We start from the raw sequence: 20,180 nt of genomic DNA, 5'->3' as shown, positions 1-20,180 counted from the left end.
CAACTGTCACTTCAGAATCATCTGTCACTGCAGAATGAGGGCTCTCGTGTTTCTCCTGCTCGTGGCCGCAGCCAGCGCCAAAGTGTTTGAGCGGTGCGAGCTGGCGAGGACGCTGAAGGCTGCGGGAATGGACGGCTACCGCGGGGTTTCCCTGGGAGACTGTAAGTACTGAATAATCTCTCAGCGGGGATGCCTTCCTGGATTTTGTGTCTGTTCGGGGGCAGTTGTGATGAAAGGTGTCAAGTTAAGAGTGATGAAATAGTAATGAATGAAAATTCAAGGTAAGTTTTAATGCTATTTTTGAGGATGATCAAATGAATGTGGAGTCAGATGTACCATTTAGTTGTTGATTTGCTGTCATCAGTTGGACTGCTGGTCATCCGTGTGAAAATCTCTGTCATAAATTCTATCCAATTCGTAAACTGTAAATTTTTAGTCCACTTCTTACGATGATGCATGAGATTTATTGTACTGAAAGAAGAAGGTTTGAAGAAGGTTGCTCTTTTTGAGTTACCGTCATAGGCAACCGACTCCTAGCCATCACGCAGGTTTAAGAGGCAACAAATGAAAGCAGTTTGTAAAGCAGTTTTTTGGGGGTTCTTGCCCTCCAAAGGGGTCTGCTTGGCCAATTGGGAGTCGAGCTACAACACGGCCGCCACTAACCGCAACACCGACGGGTCGACGGACTACGGCATCTTCCAGATCAACAGTCGCTGGTGGTGTAACAACGGCGTGACCCCCACCTCAAACGGCTGTAACATCTCGTGCTCCAGTGAGTGGGGGGGGGTGAGGATGATGTCAGTTTAGGAGTTAGGTAACTGAATAGGAAATTGCCACCAAAGCTGTTGTTTCAGACTGATTTACATCTCAGGTTTGCTCCAGTACTTTACTTTTCCTGTTTCAATCTCTGTTCAAACTGAGGCTTAGTATTCCAGCTCCACTGTTCATTAAACAGTATTTTTTTGTGTGATTTTTTTTTTAGGTCTGTCATACTGTCATTTTCATACAGTAAGTTCCATGTACAGTATGTCTATTGTAACTTTAACTCTCTCTCTCTTCCCCCATTCCTCCTCGTAGGCTTGCTGTCCTCTGACATCAGCGCTGCGATTACGTGTGCCAAGCGTGTGGTCAGAGATCCCAATGGGATCAGAGCATGGTAAGAACATGTGCTGGTCATGGTGTGTCAGACCTGACTCAAATGCTTTATCTGAGATGCATTACATTATGACATTATGCTCACATCCAGAATGACTTCCACTGATTATATTTTGAAATACAATCAATATTTAAAAACTGAAACAATCCAGCTAAGGATTCAAACCTGCAACCATGGTGTTACAAGGCCAATTCCCTACTAATTTTATTATGTTCGATGAAACTCTGCATGGACCGCCCATTTTGGAGTTAAGCAATTGAGTTTCTCAAGCGGAGATGCACATATCGCAGATGATCTGAGTGAGTCATGCATAGCAGAGTGCGTGACAAAGCATTTAAGTTCAAGTCAGTATCTGGCCTTTAAATGAATGAAACCTCCCATCAAAAAATAAATAAATCTGTATTAAAATATTTTTGCAAGTTCTCAATTTCTAATTCCACAGGCTTTTAAAAATGCTAGCTCTTGCTTGAATGTAACCATGAACTGGTGTGGAAAATATTCAGTATGTTGATGTGAAATATTCACAATTATGTGGGAGAATTTTCGTGGTCGATCACTGCGGCCGCTTGTCTCGTAATGGTGTGATGTCATCCTGATAACTGTGATTTTGCCCGTCAGGGTGGCCTGGCGGAACCACTGTCAGGGACAAGATGTCAGGCAGTACATCGCGGGCTGTGGGGTGTGAGACAGGCACCCAGCAGGAGAAGCACCATTTCTCCTTCCCTCTCTCTTCTTTGATCACTCGCTTCTGATTTTCCAAACCCGACGCTCACAAAGGCTCAACAGTGAAGCACTTGTCTTTGAATCCCTTGCTTGTCTGTATAAAAATTATGAAATATATCAAGTTTCTTCAAATACTGCTACTTGAAAATACTTTTCTTTTTTGCCAGTATCAACCTTTTTGCTCTGATGGGCTACACTTTAATAAAGCCATAATTTGCTTTTGCACATTGTTTGGTTCTTTGTTAACGACATCTTAATTTCCTTGGCACTTCAGCTCAGATATTGTAAAGAGCAGGTTTGCTTAGATGTGAGAAAGGTTTAAGGTCACGCCTTGCTTGTTTGGCAAACACAAAATGTGAAAATTCCGTCTGCAAACCACGATTTAAAGTTTTGGGAATGAGAGTTTTTGTTGCAAACTGCTGTTACTGTCCATCAACTCCACTCCTGAAAAAAGTTAATATTGTAGATCATGTTAAAGTGAACATTCACTTTCGGGAGCTCTTGATATTACTTACATTTCTGTGCATAGGCTTGACTAGACCAGACCGTTTTTGTGTACAATGAAGGATATTTTGGCAACTCCAAAGCTATATGTTTCCAGGGGCTGTAAATACAAACAGCATAATTGTATAGTGTTTATATACAAATATTAACATGAATATCAGCTTTTATTTTCTTCTTACCTTTTCAATTCTCAAAGCAGTGAAATTTAATAACTGTTGATGAACCTCAAAAACACACATTCCCCTTTGCCAGCCATTGCAGAGCTAGCAATAAAGTTTTGTAAATATCCAAAATATGATTCATAACACACAAAACTGGAATAAACACATGCATAAAAAGTGAACTAATATTTTGTTTTAAAAAATTTAAAAAAGAACTCCAGAAAGCAAGTTATCAGTTTAAGCTACACTAGAAAACCTATGAGACACAAATTGCCTACCTTCATAAACATGACTTACATGGGTTCATATTAATCTTTTTAAGCCACTTTGTGTGTTAAACTCACAAACTCAGAGTGTTCAGTGCCAGAGGTGGAAAATCCAGGTTCTGAAAGTAAAACCCCACTCCAGTATTTTGTTCCAGTCACCTGGATTTGCTAATTTGCACAATTCCTCAGCCAGGAGGTAGAACTAATTTGTGAAATCAGCTGGGCTCAGTTCATAGGTGGACACATGGACTTTTACTTTCTGGACTTTCCACTTCTGGTGTTACCCAATGTGTGGCCTTATTTGTATGGTGCACAACAGATACTCATCAAATGCTAAAATGCTCATAACTAAAATTCCAAAAATTCTACATTCGCGTTATCCATATGAAATCACCGTGCTGTTGAGCTATGACGATGCTTTTTCGGTGGTAATGTTTGAAGACCGTTGTCCTTACGAATTGCATTTAATCCGGGGATATTACAAGCAAGAGCAGAGGACAATAACCACAGGTCCAGTTTCTGACCACCAGAGGTCGCTAGTGCCGCTATTTGATTGTATTGTATAATGATTTTCACCTGCTTCCCTGTGTGTTTAAGCCTCTTGTTTCTGTCCTTTGTTTGGTTTTTATTTTTATGTATTTATTTTATTTTTTAAGTGGTGTGTATGCATGTACGGCAGCCCTGTAGCTGCGGAGGCTAGTTAGAGGTCAAAATGTGGCAGCAAGACTCCTAAGACTTAGAAATGTGACAATATGATAATCTTGGTACTAACCTAAATGCATCCCAGAGGTTCAGACCAGAATCTTTGAGTGATCTTCATCATAGCCCTCAAATGGGATCCCACAATCACAGGATGTACCTGTCCCAATATTTCTTCTTTAAGCCAGAATCAGAACTTTTACCTTAAGGACTCAAGGAAGAAATGGCCTTTCCCATATTGTGCAGGGAACCAGAAACCATTTCGCTCTTTAAATAAAGATTTTAAAATTGCCTTGTAATGTTGTCATTCAACAGCTGACCCCTGTAATCCAAATCTATTCCTTACTTTAGTCATATTGTTCTTACAATACATCCAGAAAACTGCTGTAGTCACCAGACTGGCTGTGAAGCATTGTGGCAGCTTGTTTGCAAATTAAGCGATACAAAAGCCTGATTGATTGGCATTAGCTGATAAGGCTTTAGCCAGCAGCGATAGTGGTTTAGCACAGTTGTGTCTTTAACAGAGGTGTAAAATGCCGGTTCAAAAAGTAAAAATTCTATCCTGTATTTTGTTTCAATCACCTGGATTTGCTGGTCAGTTGTTTAGCCGCGGATATTTGGAGGATATATCTCCTCCCCTCCAGTCCTCCACATATTTCAGGTGGGAAAGGAGGTGGGCAGTGAAAAGTATTGGGATGGACCCCAGCTGGATGAGGTCATGGGTGGAAGAAATAAATGGCAGCACTTTTACTTTCTGACCCCTGGAATTTTTCTTTCTGACCCCTGGACTTTCACTTTCTGGCCCCTGGACCTTTACTTTCTGACCCCTGGACTTTTACTTTTTGACCCCTGGACTTTTACTTTCTGACCCCTGGACCTTAACTTCCTGACCCCTGGACTTTTACTTTCTGACCCCTGGACTTTTACTTTTTGACCCCTGGACTTTTATTTTCTGACCCCTGGACGTTTACTTTCTGACCCATGGACTTTTACTTTCTGACACCTGTGTCATGGTTCTTGTTTCCGTCTCTGCCTTTCCTTGTTGGGCCGCCAGATGGCGGCACTTCTGTTTTGTGTCCTGCTCCCCCTGTTTAATTGTATTATTGCTTTCAATTATTCTATTATTGTTTTTGGGTTGTCTCGTTTTCCCTTCCCTCTCTGTGGCCTGATTGTTCATGGTGCCCTCCTGTGTCTCGTCAGTGTCTGGTCTATTTAAGTTCCCTTCTTCCTTGACTCAGGTGCTGGATCCTTGGTTGTGTGTGCTCCTGGTTGTGTTTCTGCCCTGCGTGTTTCCTTCTGAGAATAGCTCCCTGTGTGTTTCTGCCCATGTTCCATTTTTACAGGCTTTTTGGATTCTTGGAGTTTCTTTGTTTCCAGTGTTTTGAAGTTTTTCTTTGTTTTTGAGAGTTGCCCTGCGAGGCCTTTTGTTCCCTGCTTTTGTTCCTGTTTTCTAAGTAAAGTCCTTGTTCCCGATTACCGTTTGGAGTTTTGTTTTCTCCCCTCACTCTGCGTTTGGGTCCTAACCCCCCGCTACCCTGACACCCTGGACTTTTTAACTTTCTTACCCCTGGACCTTTACTTTCTGACTCCGGAACTTTTACTTCCTGACCCCTGGACTTTCCACCTCTGGTCTTTAAAATGCTGCATTTTGTATACTATGCTTTCTCTGCACTGTTATTTGCAGGAGTATACCATTTTAGAGGCAAGAATTCAACTGATTTATTTAGTTACTCCCATTATTTTCAAACTCTGGTGCCACGAAGAATACACTGAATGGGTCCAATCAAACCATTCCTTTTCCTTCCTGCACGTATTTTGGAAGTACTAGTTTGGAAAGTAAATATTTTTCTTGAAATAATATTGAATGACTTTTAAAAAAGTAAACAAATTTAATCATTTTCTTATGCGAGGCTTCGAAAACTAAGCGGCTGAACTGTTTGGTGTGGGTGCGGTGTTGGCTTAACGGTTTGACGTAAAACTGCCACACCTGCGTTTCTTTTACATTCGATTGCAAATGAAGTGAAGTTTATTATAAATAAACAAGGCAAAGGCTGGCATGGAGCATGGACTGTGGCAGTGATGGCGGCTGTGGCAGCAGGTCATCCATCCTGAACCCAATTTTATTTTTATTTTATTCCTCTTTAGGTTACATGAGTCTCTGGTCATAACCCATCTAAGCCCACGGGGAACTAAAGTTGCCGAAGTCTCTACCACTCTTTTTCCATCTGAATTTTTTTTTAATTTTTATTTTTTTGTGCAAATGATTATATGTAAGAAATCTCTGGGAAAAATCTGGGCATTAATGGGTTCATTTCAAGAGCTATATACATTCTGCTATGCATTATTGTGTACATTCATTAAAAAATAAAATAAGATTTTTATTAGTTTTTCTACATTCTAGTCATCCAAGAGAGTTGTATTACGTAAATAAAATGAAAATACCTAACTTTCTTTCTGCTGGGTCCCCTGGGATTTCCCCAAAGCATAAAATAAAAGCTGCCCAAAGGGATTGCATATTCTGACCTGTGCTATTTGCGTGTTGCTCAACCAACTTTTCTGAGTTCCTGGAAAGGTACCAGCAGGATTTTGTTCCTTGTTCTTACAGCAACCCTTTTCTTTTTTTCCTTTTCTCTTGAACAAACCTCAAAATTTGATGGTTGATGCCAAAACACACACACACACACACACACACACACATTGTTCCTCCAACTGATCTGAAAGTTTGCCATTTAAGCTTTCTTCATGCAATTCATGCAATTGTATCAAGGTTCTGGAGAACGTGCGCACACACCCCTCTGGCGCCAACCCATTTTGGTGGTCAGTTTGACTAAATTTGATAGATGCAACGCCGCGGTCTGATCAGACTGGGCTGTAAATCTTCTTTCTTGACTTGTACAGTAGGAGCCTATGGGCCTAAGGAAAGTTTCATTTTGAACGAAATTTGAGTCAAGTATTTTCTGTTTTCCTAATTCTGCTCTGATTATATTTATTTGAGAAAATGTTGGGCTGAATGTAATGGAGACATTATGTTAATTTTTTTCTATGCATGAGTCAGTTGTGCCTAAATTCGGCTAAAACAAAAGAAACAGAGCACGCGTGGGGCAAAACGTAGGCTAAATACTTCATTTAATTTAATAAACCGTTTGTATTACATGAAATTGTGTTGCCAGTCTTCTTATTATGATTATTAGTATTACTACTATTATCATTATCATAGGCCATTCAAGAAGTCCATAAGCTGATCTACTGCCAGAATTTTCATTTGAAAGTTTCCAATATTTATAGAGCATTTACGCTATCTTCCCTGTCCTGTTTGAGCGTGGCTTTGAGGGTGAACATGCAGCTGACCGCATTTGCGTGCCCCGTATTCCCCCCACATAACTTTCATTCCTGTGACTTCCTCTAGTGTTTCCCCTTTGTCCTTCGGCCCCTGTTTATCCTGTCCTGCCCTGCCACCAGTGCTGTTGCAAACCTATTGCCCCATCTCCGAGCCTCTGACCAGTGTCCAAACTGGTGTGGTGCAGCCCCGCTCCCCCCCCCCCACCCCCCCCACCCAACCACATGTACCTGTGCCGTCACAGACGTTACCGTTACCCCTCCTGTCCTATGTAACTCATAGTATGCAAAGCATTCGAAGTAATCAGTTGCTCAGCTGTTTTCTGGCCATCTGTGTCATTGCACCATTGGTTCATGCAGAGGAAAGCTAACAAAAGGTCTAGAGCTGATTCTACGTGTGGCATTTGAACTTGGAGTCTGTTGCTGTTGTCCCCTACATGAGGACCAAAGAAGTGTCAATGCCAGTATCGCTGGACATCTTGACGCTGAGAAGTCAGAATAAACCGATTGGAGAAAAGCAAGAATGCACTGGTGAACCCAGCAATAGCAAATGACCAGGTTGACCATGGAAAAGAATTGTAGTGGATGACCTGAGAATACTTTTAATTGTGAAGAAAACCCAATTTTCAACTGTTGAACCAGATTAAGAACATTCTCCAGGATGTGGACACAGTTGTGTCAGACCACCATTAAGACCGTCAAGACTACATCAGCATAACCTCAGAGGGTTCACAGATACTGTATGGTCTGCACTGTACCTCATCCAACAGACAGGTTTGTATCTTTGTGATTTGGCCAAATTTGTGACACATCACTTTCAAAGCCAGGCATGATCTAAGTTCATGGCTGGGGGGGTCAACATCCTCATCCATTGCCAAGTTGAGATCTCATCCACTGACGCCAAGCCCAAAGTAAAGGCCAATTTACGCAATACACAGCTTGTCTTAATAAAGCCATGGCTGTGATAACTGTATGCTGAACAAATATTTGAGGTGTGACTCCTACCAGATTGGCCTCGATGCCAGAGGACATAATGACTGACAGGCGGACAAACCTCTGATTTTTCACAAGTTGAACCACGTACTAATAAATCACAGAACCAGCCAGTCACAGCTCGAGTTAGTTTTGACCCTTTCTCTACTCTCGAGGCTATTTAAACGGCCGTGGAAGGTTGGGTCGCATTCAGAATCAACTGTCGTTTCAGAATCAACTGTCGTTTCAGAATCAACTGTCACTTCAGAATCAACTGTCACTTCAGAATGAGGGCTCTGGTGTTTCTCCTGCTCGTGGCCGCCGCGAGCGCCAAAGTGTTTTCGCGGTGCGAGCTGGCGAGGACCCTGAAGGCCGCTGGAATGGACGGCTACCGCGGGGTCTCACTGGCAAACTGTAAGTACTGAATAAATCTCACAGTCACAGGACGTCCTCCTCCAAGTTTGAATGTTCGTTTGGGGGGGTATTGCTATATTTGAGGATGATCAGACCAATTAATGTGCTGTCAAGTGGCTCATTGCTTGTCATTTTTCTGTCATCCGTGGCTACTGGCTATCCTTGTGAAAATCATTGTCATAAATTCTGTTCAATCTGTAAACTATGTGTCAGTCCACTTCTTAAGACGATGCATCATGGATTTACTATACTGAAAGTGTGTTTTTGTTCTTGGCACTGCCTCCAAGCCATGAGTTGAGAGAAGTTTATCATGGACGGGCTGCAGTGCAGTAACATGCTGCACAAAGCTATCTGCACTTAGTTTTGAATGGCTCCATGTCATGCAGGTACAAGAGGCATCAAATGAAAGCACTTTGTAAATCATTTTGGGGGTTCTTGCCCTCCCAGGGGTCTGCTTGACCAAGTGGGAGTCAAACTACAACACAGCCGTCACTAACCGCAACACCGACGGGTCGACGGACTACGGCATCTTCCAGATCAACAGTCGCTGGTGGTGTAACAATGGCGTGACCCCCACTTCAAACGGCTGTAATATCCCGTGCTCCAGTAAGTGGGGCAAGGGCATAATTTATGTGGGCGATAGGGGCGTTACAACCCCCCAATGTTACAAAACAGGCCAAATAACCCCCCCCCCCCATAATATAGCATGACAATGTGAAGATTTCATAGAATAATGATGGAGATATCATGATGTGATTGGGATATACTGAGAGCAGTAAGGCTGAATGTTTGTTACAGAAGTTGCAGGCGCCACGGATTCTGTGACTTTCCCCATTTTTTGGCATTTCCTTGATTTCCTCCATTTGTAATGTTTTCCATGATTCCAGCAAGAGCCCGGACCTCCATAGAGGGTTGCATTTATCCTGCTCTAAACTATTTCAACCCCCCCCCGCCTTGGTATTCAAACTAAAGTTACCCCCTTGGAGTGGATGCGGAGGGGGGCAGTTTTTTTGTTGTTTAGTAGACGAGGTCTACTCTTTAATAAATAGTATTTTTGGGTGATTTATCAGTTCTGTTTTTAACACTCTATCTCTCCGCCTTTCCTCCTGATAGGACTGCTGTCCTCAGACATCAGCGCTGCGATTACGTGTGCCAAGCGTGTGGTCAGAGATCCCAACGGGATCAGCGCATGGTAAGAACACGCGCTGTGTCACTGTGCGTCGGACCTCGAATGCTTTCTCTGAGATGCATTAACATTAAGACCTCACGCTCGTACCCAGAATTACTTCCACCGTTACGCGGGAGCGTTTCTGTGGTCGAGCTCGTAATGGTGTGATGTCATCCTGATAACTGTGACTCTGCCCGTTAGGGTGGCCTGGCGGAACCGCTGTCGTGGAAAAGACCTCAGCCAGTACGTCGCGGGCTGTGGGGTGTGAGACAGGCACCCAGCAGGAGAAGCACCTTCTCTCCTTCCCTCCCTCTTCTGTGATCACTCGCTTATGATTTTCCAAACCCGACGCCCCCACAAAGGCTCAACGGTGTAACACTTGTCTTTGATTCCCTTGCTTGTCTGTATTAAAAATGAGTAAGATATAAAGCTTCTGCAAAAAATTGCTACATCTAATTTTTTCCCATCAACCCTTTTGCTTTCATTGGCTAAATTACTTCAATAAAGACATACTTTGCATTTGCACATTGTTGTTGTTGTTCTTTTTTTAACAACATCTTCGTTTCTTGGCATGGCTTAATGTCTGCTCAGATATTGTAAAGAGCATGTTTGCTTACATGTGAGAGAGGTTTAAGGTCACACCTTGCTTGTATGGCAAACAGAAAATGTATAAATACCCTTTGCAAACCACAATTTAAAGTTTTGGGAATGAGTGTGACTTCTAAAACTGTTTTTGTTCCAAACTTTGCTGTTACTATACATCAGCTCCCCTCCTGAAAAAGTTAACATTGTAGATCATGTTGAAGTGATCGGTCTGCTGGAGAAGCGGATTGGTCTCGGCAACGCCGACTGGTGGAGAGAGCACACGCACCTGGGTTGCGTTAACTAATCAGCCCAGGTGCTTAAAGGTGTGTTTCTCTCCACAGTTCAGTCCCAAGACCAGGAGCACATACATACCAAGACTTTATTGAGTTTCGTTTGTCTGTGCACAAAAAGGAAGAAAATCCGTCGTTGAAAAGCTGGCCAGCTAGGAGCGGTGAGCTGAAAAGCTATCACTCTGTTTTATTTTCTTTTGTCTTTGTTGTTTTAGTTTATTGGTGTCTGTTTATTTGTTTTAGCGTTGGTGTGGGTGCGCTCTCTCTCTCTCCATACGGTGTTTCCCCGAACTGCCGCATCTCTCTCCCAGGGGTGTCACACCAGCGTATGACTCATCCTACATTTTCTGGAGCTTTTGATATTACTTCCATTTTAGTGTATATGTTTGATTGGCCAAGTTTTTGTGTACAATGAGAGATATTTTGACAACTCCAAAGCTACTTGGGCAATAAAAGTATGCTTCCAGAAGGTGTAAATATGAACAGAATAATTGTAGAGTGTTTATTTACAAACTTCATTCCTTTTAAATTTTCAAAGAAGTGACATTTAATTACTGTTGATGAATTCATAACAAAGAAATTAATAAATGCTGCACTGAAAAAGGAAAACAATAACACCTATCAAAACAGGGTAATTTCAATAGTTTGCCATTGAACTATGACCGCTAATTAAGCAATTAGAGCCATTGCAGGATGAGGCTGAAGCTCTGGCTCCAACTAGTGGTGTGGTGGTGCAACTGCTTGCGTCAACAAAACAGTTTCTTACAAATGCAGCGTTGCGGAAGGGCTAGTGTAGAGAACTTTGAACACGGGAGCTCACGTGTCTTTGATTAACGCCGAGGTCTACAGAGCACAGTTACCAGACAGGTCCTCTCTTCAGCTACAGAAGTCCATTCTCATCCAGCACAACGGATCTGATGCGCCAGTTGATGGGTTTATCGTCGTTCCAGCGTCTCACAAAGCCACGAGCATCCAAGGTAAACTCTACGTTGCCCAGTTCAACGGGATGGGGCCTCTTTCACGGGCTTTGAATTTTCACTCCGCCCAGAGAACCCCATCTGCAGCACGGCCTCAACTAGACTGGTGTGGTGCAGATGTGCTCGATGCATCACCTGATCGGAAAGCGTTGTGTGACTCGTTGCAGATCACACTGCTGCTTCCTCAAGGCGGGGGGGGGGGGGTGACCAGGGTTTGATGTAGCTCCTCCAGAGTCAACCTCCCCTCCCCCCCCCCCCACCAAAAAAAAAAGTATGTATGTGTGTTTGCCCACTGTTATAAAATCTAAACAGACACACAAAGCCTCTCGATTCTAGTGTGTTTGGAGGGCGTGTTGGCGCTTGCAGGAAACGAGGTCGCCATCTGCTGGTGGTCTTGAGAAGTTCCGCCAGCCTCACATTCTGGTCTCTTCTGCCGGGCGCCTCATGAAGTCCTCGATCGCCTGGTGCAGGAGCACCCATTTACTTATCGATGCTTTTATCGCCGAAATCCATCTGTAAATATGACAGAAACATGAGGCTTTACTCAAAGAAGGGGTTAAACATTACACAGTGACGGATCCTTTTTTTCGTATTAATTATAATTATTATTGTTATTAATAATAATCCAAACCTATTTTTGTATCACTTTGTTCAATAAGAGATGACAAATATTTTTCAAGAAATAAACTAATGATAACAACAGCTTCTTTTGTGAGAAACTGTCTAGGCACACACGCACAGAATGCACATAAATTTGATTTGATTCTTTACCTAATTCTCCTTGTTGTGCAGTGGACACGTATATTTGTTTTTTTTTCACCTGAATGATCAATTTTGTTTTGAAATATGTCACTTTCAAAATCCAAAAATGACATATATTGTTACATACGAATAAAGATACCTTCCTGTCATGGGCATAAGATCTTTTAATGTATATTTTACTTATTGACGTAAGTAAAGGGGCAGGTCTTGATTGAGGGGGCAGGTCTTACCGCTTGGTTTCTGTGGCATTCTCAGCGCAGAGGTAGAAGGATTTAAACTCTTCCGATGGCGGCTTGAGCTCAATGGTGGAGCACCGGGATCCGTTGGCCTGCTCGCAGACCGTGTAGCCCTGCAGGAAGATCCCCCCTGCGGGCAGAAACCAGCGCGTTGGCAGTTTAACCGAGAAAGAGGAAATCAACGTGTGGAGATCTCAGAGGACTCTGGGAACGAACAAGCGAAGTCTTAAAGGGATTTGGAAATGAACATGTGGAGGTCTTAAAGGAATTTGGGAATGAGCATTTGGAGGTCTTAAAGGAATTTGGGAATGAGCATTTGGAGGTCTTAAAGGAATTTGGGAATGAGCATTTGGAGGTCTTAAAGGAATTTAGGAATTCACATTTGGAGGTCTTAAAGGGATTTGGGAATGAACATTTGGAGATCTTAAAGGCACTTGGAAATTAACATTACTTGTATGTAAAAATAGTATGCAGAAGTATACCTGAAGTATACTATTTTATACTTAAGAATACCTGACATATAATTAGTTCATATCAATCGCATTAGAATACAATTTTTTTCACAAGTTGGTTTGAGCCACTGTCTGGGGTTGTTCCAGGTTTCCTTCAGAAACACGTAAAAAAGAATGTATTGCCTTTGTTTAAACATTCCGTCATTACATTACATTACATTACATTACATTACAGGCATTTGGCAGACGCTCTTATCCAGAGCGACGTACAACAAAGTGTATAATCATAACCAGGAACAAGTATGACGAAACCCCTAGAGAGAAGTACCGGTCCAAGTACAGGGAACAACCGCGAGAACGAGAACGGCAACAACGCAATCTATGGAAAAATAAAAATAAATAAAAATACAAGTAGTCGTTAAGACAGTTGATGCGCCTAAGTCACCTATGAAACAGCTGCCTAGTTACAACCCTAAGTTTAGTCATTTACAGGGGGGAAGGGAGGGATGGGGAGAGGTGCAGCCTGAAGAGGTGGGTCTTCAGTCGTCGTTTGAAATGGGTCACAGTCTCAGCTGTTCTGACCTCTACAGGGAGGTCATTCCACCATCGTGGGGCCAGAACAGACAGGAGACGTGTTCTGGAAGTGCAGGTGCGAAGAGGGGGAGGTGCTAGGCGTCCTGAGGTAGCAGAACGGAGGGATCTGGCTGGCATGTAGGGTTTGAATATCTTGTGGAGGTATGCTGGGGCTGATCCCTTGACTGCCTGTCATCATGGGCATACCCCATTTGAGGACAATGGTTGGACATTAGTCCTGCCGTGGCTGGGGCCAACTTCCACTTCAGGGAGTGAACAAGAAATTCAATTTAATGCACTGGGCCACAAAGCATTGTGGGGGGAAAAAAAGTGCTGTGCAAATAATCGTGTTATTAACACAAAAGGGTCAGATTTATAGCGGAGATACGTTACCCATGGCGTGAGTCGAGCGTATCCCGGTGTAGAAATAAAGGCACGCGTCCTTCAGTATGCAGTAGTGCTGCACCCAGAAGTCCTTGTTTCCGTCCAGCTGGTGCAGCAGGCCCAGGCATTCAGGGCTCTTTATGGCCAGAGGGGGCAGGCTGGAGTTGTGGCGGGCGACGTCGATCCACACGTGGTTCTGAAACGGCGGGAAACGAGGTGAGTGTTACCCCCCCCCGTGACCTTCGACCTTTCGGCGTGGAGTCATGAGAAGCCCTCCCACGGCTGCAGTCCAGACCTGGGGCAAATACGTATTTCTTTTGGATTCAAATACTTTTCTGTGTTCCGTTGAACTTCCCTGGTGTAATCGAGCCTGCCAATGTGACCAGAAGGCGGGGTTTGCACTTTTTGAGAGTATTTTATTGGTTCCGGTACACCAGACCAGATCAGTAAAGCACAGAAAAGTATTTTAATCCAAAACAAATACGTATTTGACCCAGGTCTGCTGCAGTCATATAGAAATTTCTTGCAGATGTTATAATCATATTTGAGATTATGCAAAAAAAACAATCACTCAGTTTATTCCATACTCAAAGTTAAAGTGCAAAACACATTGCGGTTAAACTGAAGCATAAATGGGGTCACAGGTTGTTCTGACTGAATCTTGCCTCAGTACTCTGACATAATGACAATTTGACCCATGAATTTAAGCAAGGTTATATCCTTTATTCCACTGATGTAGTAAATAGTTAAGGTAGGTGGCAGTTTATTATAATGGTTACAGAACTGGCCTTGTAACCAAAATGTAGGACACTGCCGTTGTGCCCTTGAGCAAGATACATAACCTGCATTGATTCAGTATATATGCAGCTGTATAAATGGATACGATGCTAAAAAAAAAATTTCAAAAGCTGTGTAAGTTGCTCTGGATGAGAGTGTCTGTCTGATAAATGCCTGTAATGTAAAGGTGTAGAATGGTGGTAAAAGGACAGTACCTGAGGGGGAGGTTGAACAGCTCTGTCCATAGCCTCTAGCCACCTGAAACACAAGCAATAGGGGTGTTAACCCTTTGAAGAGTAGGCCTTTTGGAATTCCAAGTCAGTGTTCTAGAACTCTATTGCTTTCTGTTATCTTGCTTTCTGTTAAATGACGGGAAAGAATAACTTTGTTCTGAATATTGCTAAAAAATCAGACATATCTGCAAATATTGTGAGTAATCACCAGGAATTTTATCAATGTCCAAAGTCCATACACATTGACCCAGGTCAGACCCTCACTTGTGGGTCCATAAATATGTCCCCTTTACCTTTTCATCTCTTGGTTTGATGTGGCACAGAAGTAATAGACTCGGGCACAGGACAGTGGGCTACACTTGAACACAAAGGGTTTCCCCAAGCTGGTGTCCGGCCCAACTTCAGCGCCCTCTAGCTTCATGGCTGACAAAGCGCAGGTCTTCCCCTCATCCTACATAAAAGCAAAAGTAGGTGGGATTATCATCACTACCAATATCATCATCCACACCACCATCACCATCATCATCTCCATCATCATCCACACCACCATCACCGTCATCATCTCCACCATCCTCGTCATCATCCCCACCATCATCATCATCATGATCTCCACCATCAGCATCACCATCCTCATCATTATCTCCACTGTCATCCTCACCATTATCATCATCCCCACCATCATCATCTTCATCCCCACCATCATCATCATCATTATCTCCATCATCATCAACATCATCCCCACCATCGCCATCACCACCATCATCATCATCACTTTACCCCCCATCGTCATATTGTACAGCCAGCTGGTTGCTCACCCTCTTGCGTCTGTAGTAGTACAGGCAGCAGTCGTGCTTGAGCACAAACCACCTCTTCCTCCAGCCCTTCAGTAGGCCCGATTGGGTGCGCTTGTGCAGGTACCCCCGACATGCCGGTCTTGGGGTGCTGGGGTGGCGGCTGATGTCTGAGCCAATGGTCAGGGTCAGAACGTCTCGCCCTAGAGAGGAAGATGGAGGAAGAGGAGGGGGAGAGAGTGGTTCAGACCATGTTCAGATCCCAAATTATCCTGAGCTGAGTTTTTCATATTTCTACACTCTCAAAACATACATGGTAAAACAACACATAATGTGTCATGTTTTAACAGACCTCTAGTTAGTGTCTAGTTAAGGACAATACATTTTGTTTTAAATACAGTCTGTGTAAAAAAAATAAAAAAAGTCCCCCTTTGTAACACCTAAATTGTATATTTGTAACACAAAAGCAGTTACTTTGACACAAAATGTGTTTAAGGTAACTCAAAAGGAGTAACACAAAAAGTGTGTTGGATATTAACCCATCCTTGTTGACAGTGTAAGTACCCAATGCGTTTTAACAGTTTTTATTCTGTAGCAGTCATCTACATGCTATAGTGTTTGCTAGTTAGTTTAGTGCGTGTTATTTTATTTCTGCTCAATTCAATATTTCTTCTTGAGTTGGTATTAATGCAGTGTGAGATTCCTCTGACTTGGCTGAGCATAGGGCTATGTGGATCAGCTGCTGATCAGAGCCTTGGAGATTAACTGCTAATTACTCGCTGAGAGCAGCTGTTGTGCATTACCTTCTTGGCCAATCAGGGTGTGATGACACCCTTCCTTCTGGGAATGAAAAGCGAAGGAAGCTGCATATCCATTTCTGATCCTACCGTCTCTCTTTCTGTCCATGAGTCCCCACTACTCTGCTTATTTAGTAGATGTTCTTCTAGTCTTTAGGACTGTTGTTTGACATTTATTCTTTGCTGTTTGTCAGACCAATGCTGGATTAGTAGTAGGAGTACGAGGACATTTCGCTAATGTCAGGGTGCTGTATTTAAAAATAAACCTCTGACGATGAAGTGGTAGGGAGAAACTAAAAAAATATTTTATGGTGTGCATTGGTTATGAAGTGTAATTCTGGTCTTTGTTTGGGAAGTCTTAGTACTAGTACAAGAAGTCTTGGTATTTTGTAATAAAAAACATTGCTCTGATTTAGAAATGATCTAAAATCTGCAAAAAAAAAGGCTTTAATTGTGACCTCTCACATTGTAAAGTCAAGCCCTTGTATCATAACATCTGATCTAAAAAAATCAGACTTTTTTTCCCCCGATGTGAGTTATTGGAACGTTCGCCTGCATATCGCCTGCCTGCAGTTTGCGTGTTGTAGTAAAGCGGTTTTTTTGAGGGGGTAAATCTGGCATCGCTTGATCTGAGCGAGCTCCTAACCCACCCCCCCCCCCACCCCCCCCACCTTGCTTGGCCAGCTCCGCCGCTTCGGAATGCGAGACGCTGGTGACGTCCGTCCCGTTCACCGACAGGACCGTGTCCCCCACCAGCAGTCCCGCCTCTTCCGCGGCACCGTCTGAAGGTAAGACACGGGAGAGAGAGAGAGAGAGAGAGAGAGAGAGAGAGGCTTTATCGAACCCTGCAGGGGAACTTGTCCTCTGCGTTTAACCCTTCGGGGCTGTGGGCAGCAGTCACAGTGCAGTGCCCCCGAGACACCCCTCTAATCCCTTCACCGTCAACTCGTAGAGCGACCTTTTCAGAATCAGAATCAGAATCGGAATCAGAATCAGAATCAGAATCAGGTTTTATTGCCAAGTAGTTCTGTCAGGACCACTGTCATCAAAGTAGAACTTTATTGACAATAAAGGCAATACAGTTATGTTTGGCGATATGGCTCTGTTGTGGAGCTCTCCCGCCAACCACGCAGCCCGCGTGGAGAAGGCCGGGAGGCCAGCAGCCAAACCCCCCTGGAGGGGTACACACAGAACAGATCCAGCAGCAAAGCAAGTTATTAACACAGAGGGATGGAGCAATGCAATTTCTTAACACATAGGGATGGAGCAATACAAATTCTTGACGCATGGGGATGGAGCTGGGGTGGTGGAGGGGATTTACGAAGCAACGTGCAGCGCTTGCATGCAGGAGGAGCAGCCGAATGAGTAGAGGGAGGCTGTTTAAGTAGACCGCCCTGTTAGTGAATGTACTGTGATAGGCGAACATCACTCAGCTGAGCCATCAGCTGATTCGGCCGGAGCGCTTGACTCTTGTGGCCTGCCAGAACTACGTGATGCTCCATGTTTACACATACGTTAAGTACGTTACATTTACAGTACATTTCTCAGTACGCTTTTCGGGAAATTTTATCTTACCGCCACCTCGGAGGCAGTCCTGACGTCAGTAGAATAGATACCCAAGTTCAGCCGGATTGCATGCAAGCTAGAGTCAACACCAAAGTTTGCAGAATAGCAGAGAACAGCTTTAGGGTTCACTCAGAATTGCTGGCTGGGGGGTGCTGCGGTATGGCTGTTCCTGCTAAGACACTGTAGTAATCAGTGTGGGAAATCAAAGCCCTCCAGAGTTAAATTAAAACTCCAGAAAGTGAACTATCCCCTTAAGCTACTCAAGAAGTAGTTTCCTCAGACTCAAGAGGTGTCTACCTTGCTGTCCCAATGTAAATAAATCATACAATTATTTGATAAAAACCCAATTTATTCCATACATAGGGTATTTTTGGCCTTGAGTGTAGTGTATACCCTGGGTTTTCAATGGGGGTCTTTCTTTCCCCAAAGTTATGATGGGGGTCCCCAGGATGCCTTTGAGCCCTGGGTGGGGGGGTGGGGGTCCCTGGATCAAAACTGGTTGAAGCCCCCCTTGCTGTATGCTGGCAGCCACCCTTGTGCTCGCCTGCTCCACTGTACTTACTTGTGTCGACTTCCGTGACCACGATGGGTTTGGAGAACTGGATCCGGAACCCCCAGGGGTAGTCCCCTGTGCCTTTGCTGATCCTGACCGTCCGCTCTCGAACTGTGGAAGAGGTCAAAGGTCAGAGCAGTTCTGTGAGCAATCCCTAATCAAATCTATTTTATTACAGAGTAGCCAAAGGAAAATTGCCCAATCCCCCAGAAAGCAAGGAAGTGAACCCTATACCATAACGGCATTGCTCTGTAGTTAATCTCGATGTACTGATCAAGCGTCCGATCTGAGCACAATAAGAAAAATATAAACGCTCCGGAAAAATCTCAAAGAAAGGCTATTAAAATTTGTCCTTGCTGGAAATGTAAAAGTTATGAGGAAAGACTTATGATACAATCTCTTCAAGCTTAGTGAAAGGAAGGGTTTGATTGAGGCTTTTAAATTCATAAAAGGGATTAGCAAAATGAACTATAATAGAATTTTCAGGTCGTGCTCTCAATGGATAACAATGATTTTACATGCATTAGTGATTAAATAGGTTAAATCAATTTCATTTTATATCAATTTTGAGTTTTTGAATCATTAATATTTAGTGTCTGTTCAAATGAAAAATGAAGACAATTTAAAATGGAATACATGTTTACTGTAAGAGATAAATTCAATCCCTTTAATAATATATACTGTGGACTAATTTACAGTTAGAGTCACCAATGCCTTGCTGCACTGAATAGTGGGTTTTGTATAGTGGGGGCTGTACTTGTCACTGGGCGGGGTCGCGTGCCGATGCAGCGGGGGCTGCCGGCGGGGTGGGTGTCGTCTCCGCGGTAAATCCAGGAGGCTGAGTGGAACGTCTCCGTGTAGAAGCCCCTCTCTTCCATGTCGCGCCCGGACACGTCCGCCGAGCGACCGTCGTCTGAGGTCACTGTGCGGCCACAAAAAGCAAAAAAAATAACACTTTCATCCGAGTGCTGTCACACCCAAGCCCTGAGTATTAATTTATTTTTTTTACTAAGAGACGCAACATGAACAATACAGCCCTGTTCATTCAAAGTAGCGATGTTCACATGCCTAATCTGACACTTACTGGCTTCTCTCGTAACTTAGTAAAACCAACGTATAGCCTGTCAACTGGTTTACTGCGCCACAATTCATAAAAACTAGGCTCACACTAGAATTTTGGCAATCCTGACAACCTTTGCATGCTCTCTCTCTCTTTCTCTCTCTCTCTCTGCTTTCAACTTGATCTTGAGTTGATCGATTTTTAATGTGTTGCGCCCCCTGGTGGTTGAGCTCATACCCGACTCCTCTGTAATGTTGCTGGTGAGGGAGCTTCCTCCAGCGGAGCTCCACTGTTTGCTCTCCTTGAAGAGCTTGCGTCTCTTTGCCCAGTGGTCCACAACGTCCTCCTGGTCCTTCGGGACGAGGTCCACCGGGGGTCTCAGGCGTTCCTTCACTTCAGTCTTTACATCTGTGGGGGCTACAAAGTAAAGTCAGAGAATAGGGAAAACTGTTGAACAATTTGGTCACAAACATGTTTACTTTTTCTCCTGTGGACAAAGCTTATTGACAATGTAACTGGAACATTTCAATTAGGCTGGGTCAAAAGTACATTTTAACCTCATTGTAAAAAGTTGCAATAATGGTATCTTCTAGCTGCACGTTTTCTGACTCATCAATTTCCAGATGCAGTGCATACATATTTCTGTGACACTACTCAAACTTAAGAGCGCCAAAACTTGTGACACTACTCAAACTTAAAGTATAAACAAACACTGTGGTTGTATTAAATCTGGGCCTGTGTCTCC

At 43.5% G+C, this 20,180-nt stretch overlaps 2 protein-coding genes across 2 annotated transcripts; both read left to right on the top strand.

Moving 5' to 3' along the window:
• On the top strand, positions 1-2,104 carry LOC118212951 (lysozyme C-like). Its single transcript, XM_035391511.1, has 4 exons — positions 1-161; positions 614-772; positions 1,078-1,156; positions 1,775-2,104. The coding sequence occupies exons 1-4, from the start codon at positions 35-37 to the stop codon at positions 1,839-1,841; spliced, it is 432 nt and encodes a 143-aa protein (XP_035247402.1). The 5' UTR covers positions 1-34; the 3' UTR covers positions 1,842-2,104.
• Positions 2,105-7,883: 5,779 nt separating this feature from the next.
• On the top strand, positions 7,884-9,924 carry LOC118212156 (lysozyme C-like). Its single transcript, XM_035389795.1, has 4 exons — positions 7,884-8,231; positions 8,679-8,837; positions 9,345-9,423; positions 9,601-9,924. The coding sequence occupies exons 1-4, from the start codon at positions 8,105-8,107 to the stop codon at positions 9,665-9,667; spliced, it is 432 nt and encodes a 143-aa protein (XP_035245686.1). The 5' UTR covers positions 7,884-8,104; the 3' UTR covers positions 9,668-9,924.
• Positions 9,925-20,180: the final 10,256 nt, after the last annotated feature.

The sequence above is a fragment of the Anguilla anguilla genome, chromosome 14 (assembly GCF_013347855.1).
Source record: "Anguilla anguilla isolate fAngAng1 chromosome 14, fAngAng1.pri, whole genome shotgun sequence".
Taxonomy (NCBI): domain Eukaryota; kingdom Metazoa; phylum Chordata; class Actinopteri; order Anguilliformes; family Anguillidae; genus Anguilla; species Anguilla anguilla.
Note: the sequence above shows the minus strand (reverse complement) of the source record. Positions and strands in the feature narration are given on the sequence as shown.

Excerpts from the sequence above, each read along its gene's own strand:
- LOC118212951 (XM_035391511.1), top strand. The coding sequence starts at position 35 with ATGAGGGCTCTCGTGTTTCTCCTGCTCGTGGCCGCAGCCAGCGCCAAA. Across the intron at positions 162-613 it reads CGGGGTTTCCCTGGGAGACT|GGGTCTGCTTGGCCAATTGG; the intron begins GTAAGTACTGAA and ends TGCCCTCCAAAG. Across the intron at positions 773-1,077 it reads CTGTAACATCTCGTGCTCCA|GCTTGCTGTCCTCTGACATC; the intron begins GTGAGTGGGGGG and ends TCCTCCTCGTAG.
- LOC118212156 (XM_035389795.1), top strand. The coding sequence starts at position 8,105 with ATGAGGGCTCTGGTGTTTCTCCTGCTCGTGGCCGCCGCGAGCGCCAAA. Across the intron at positions 8,232-8,678 it reads CGGGGTCTCACTGGCAAACT|GGGTCTGCTTGACCAAGTGG; the intron begins GTAAGTACTGAA and ends TTGCCCTCCCAG. Across the intron at positions 9,424-9,600 it reads CCCAACGGGATCAGCGCATG|GGTGGCCTGGCGGAACCGCT; the intron begins GTAAGAACACGC and ends TCTGCCCGTTAG.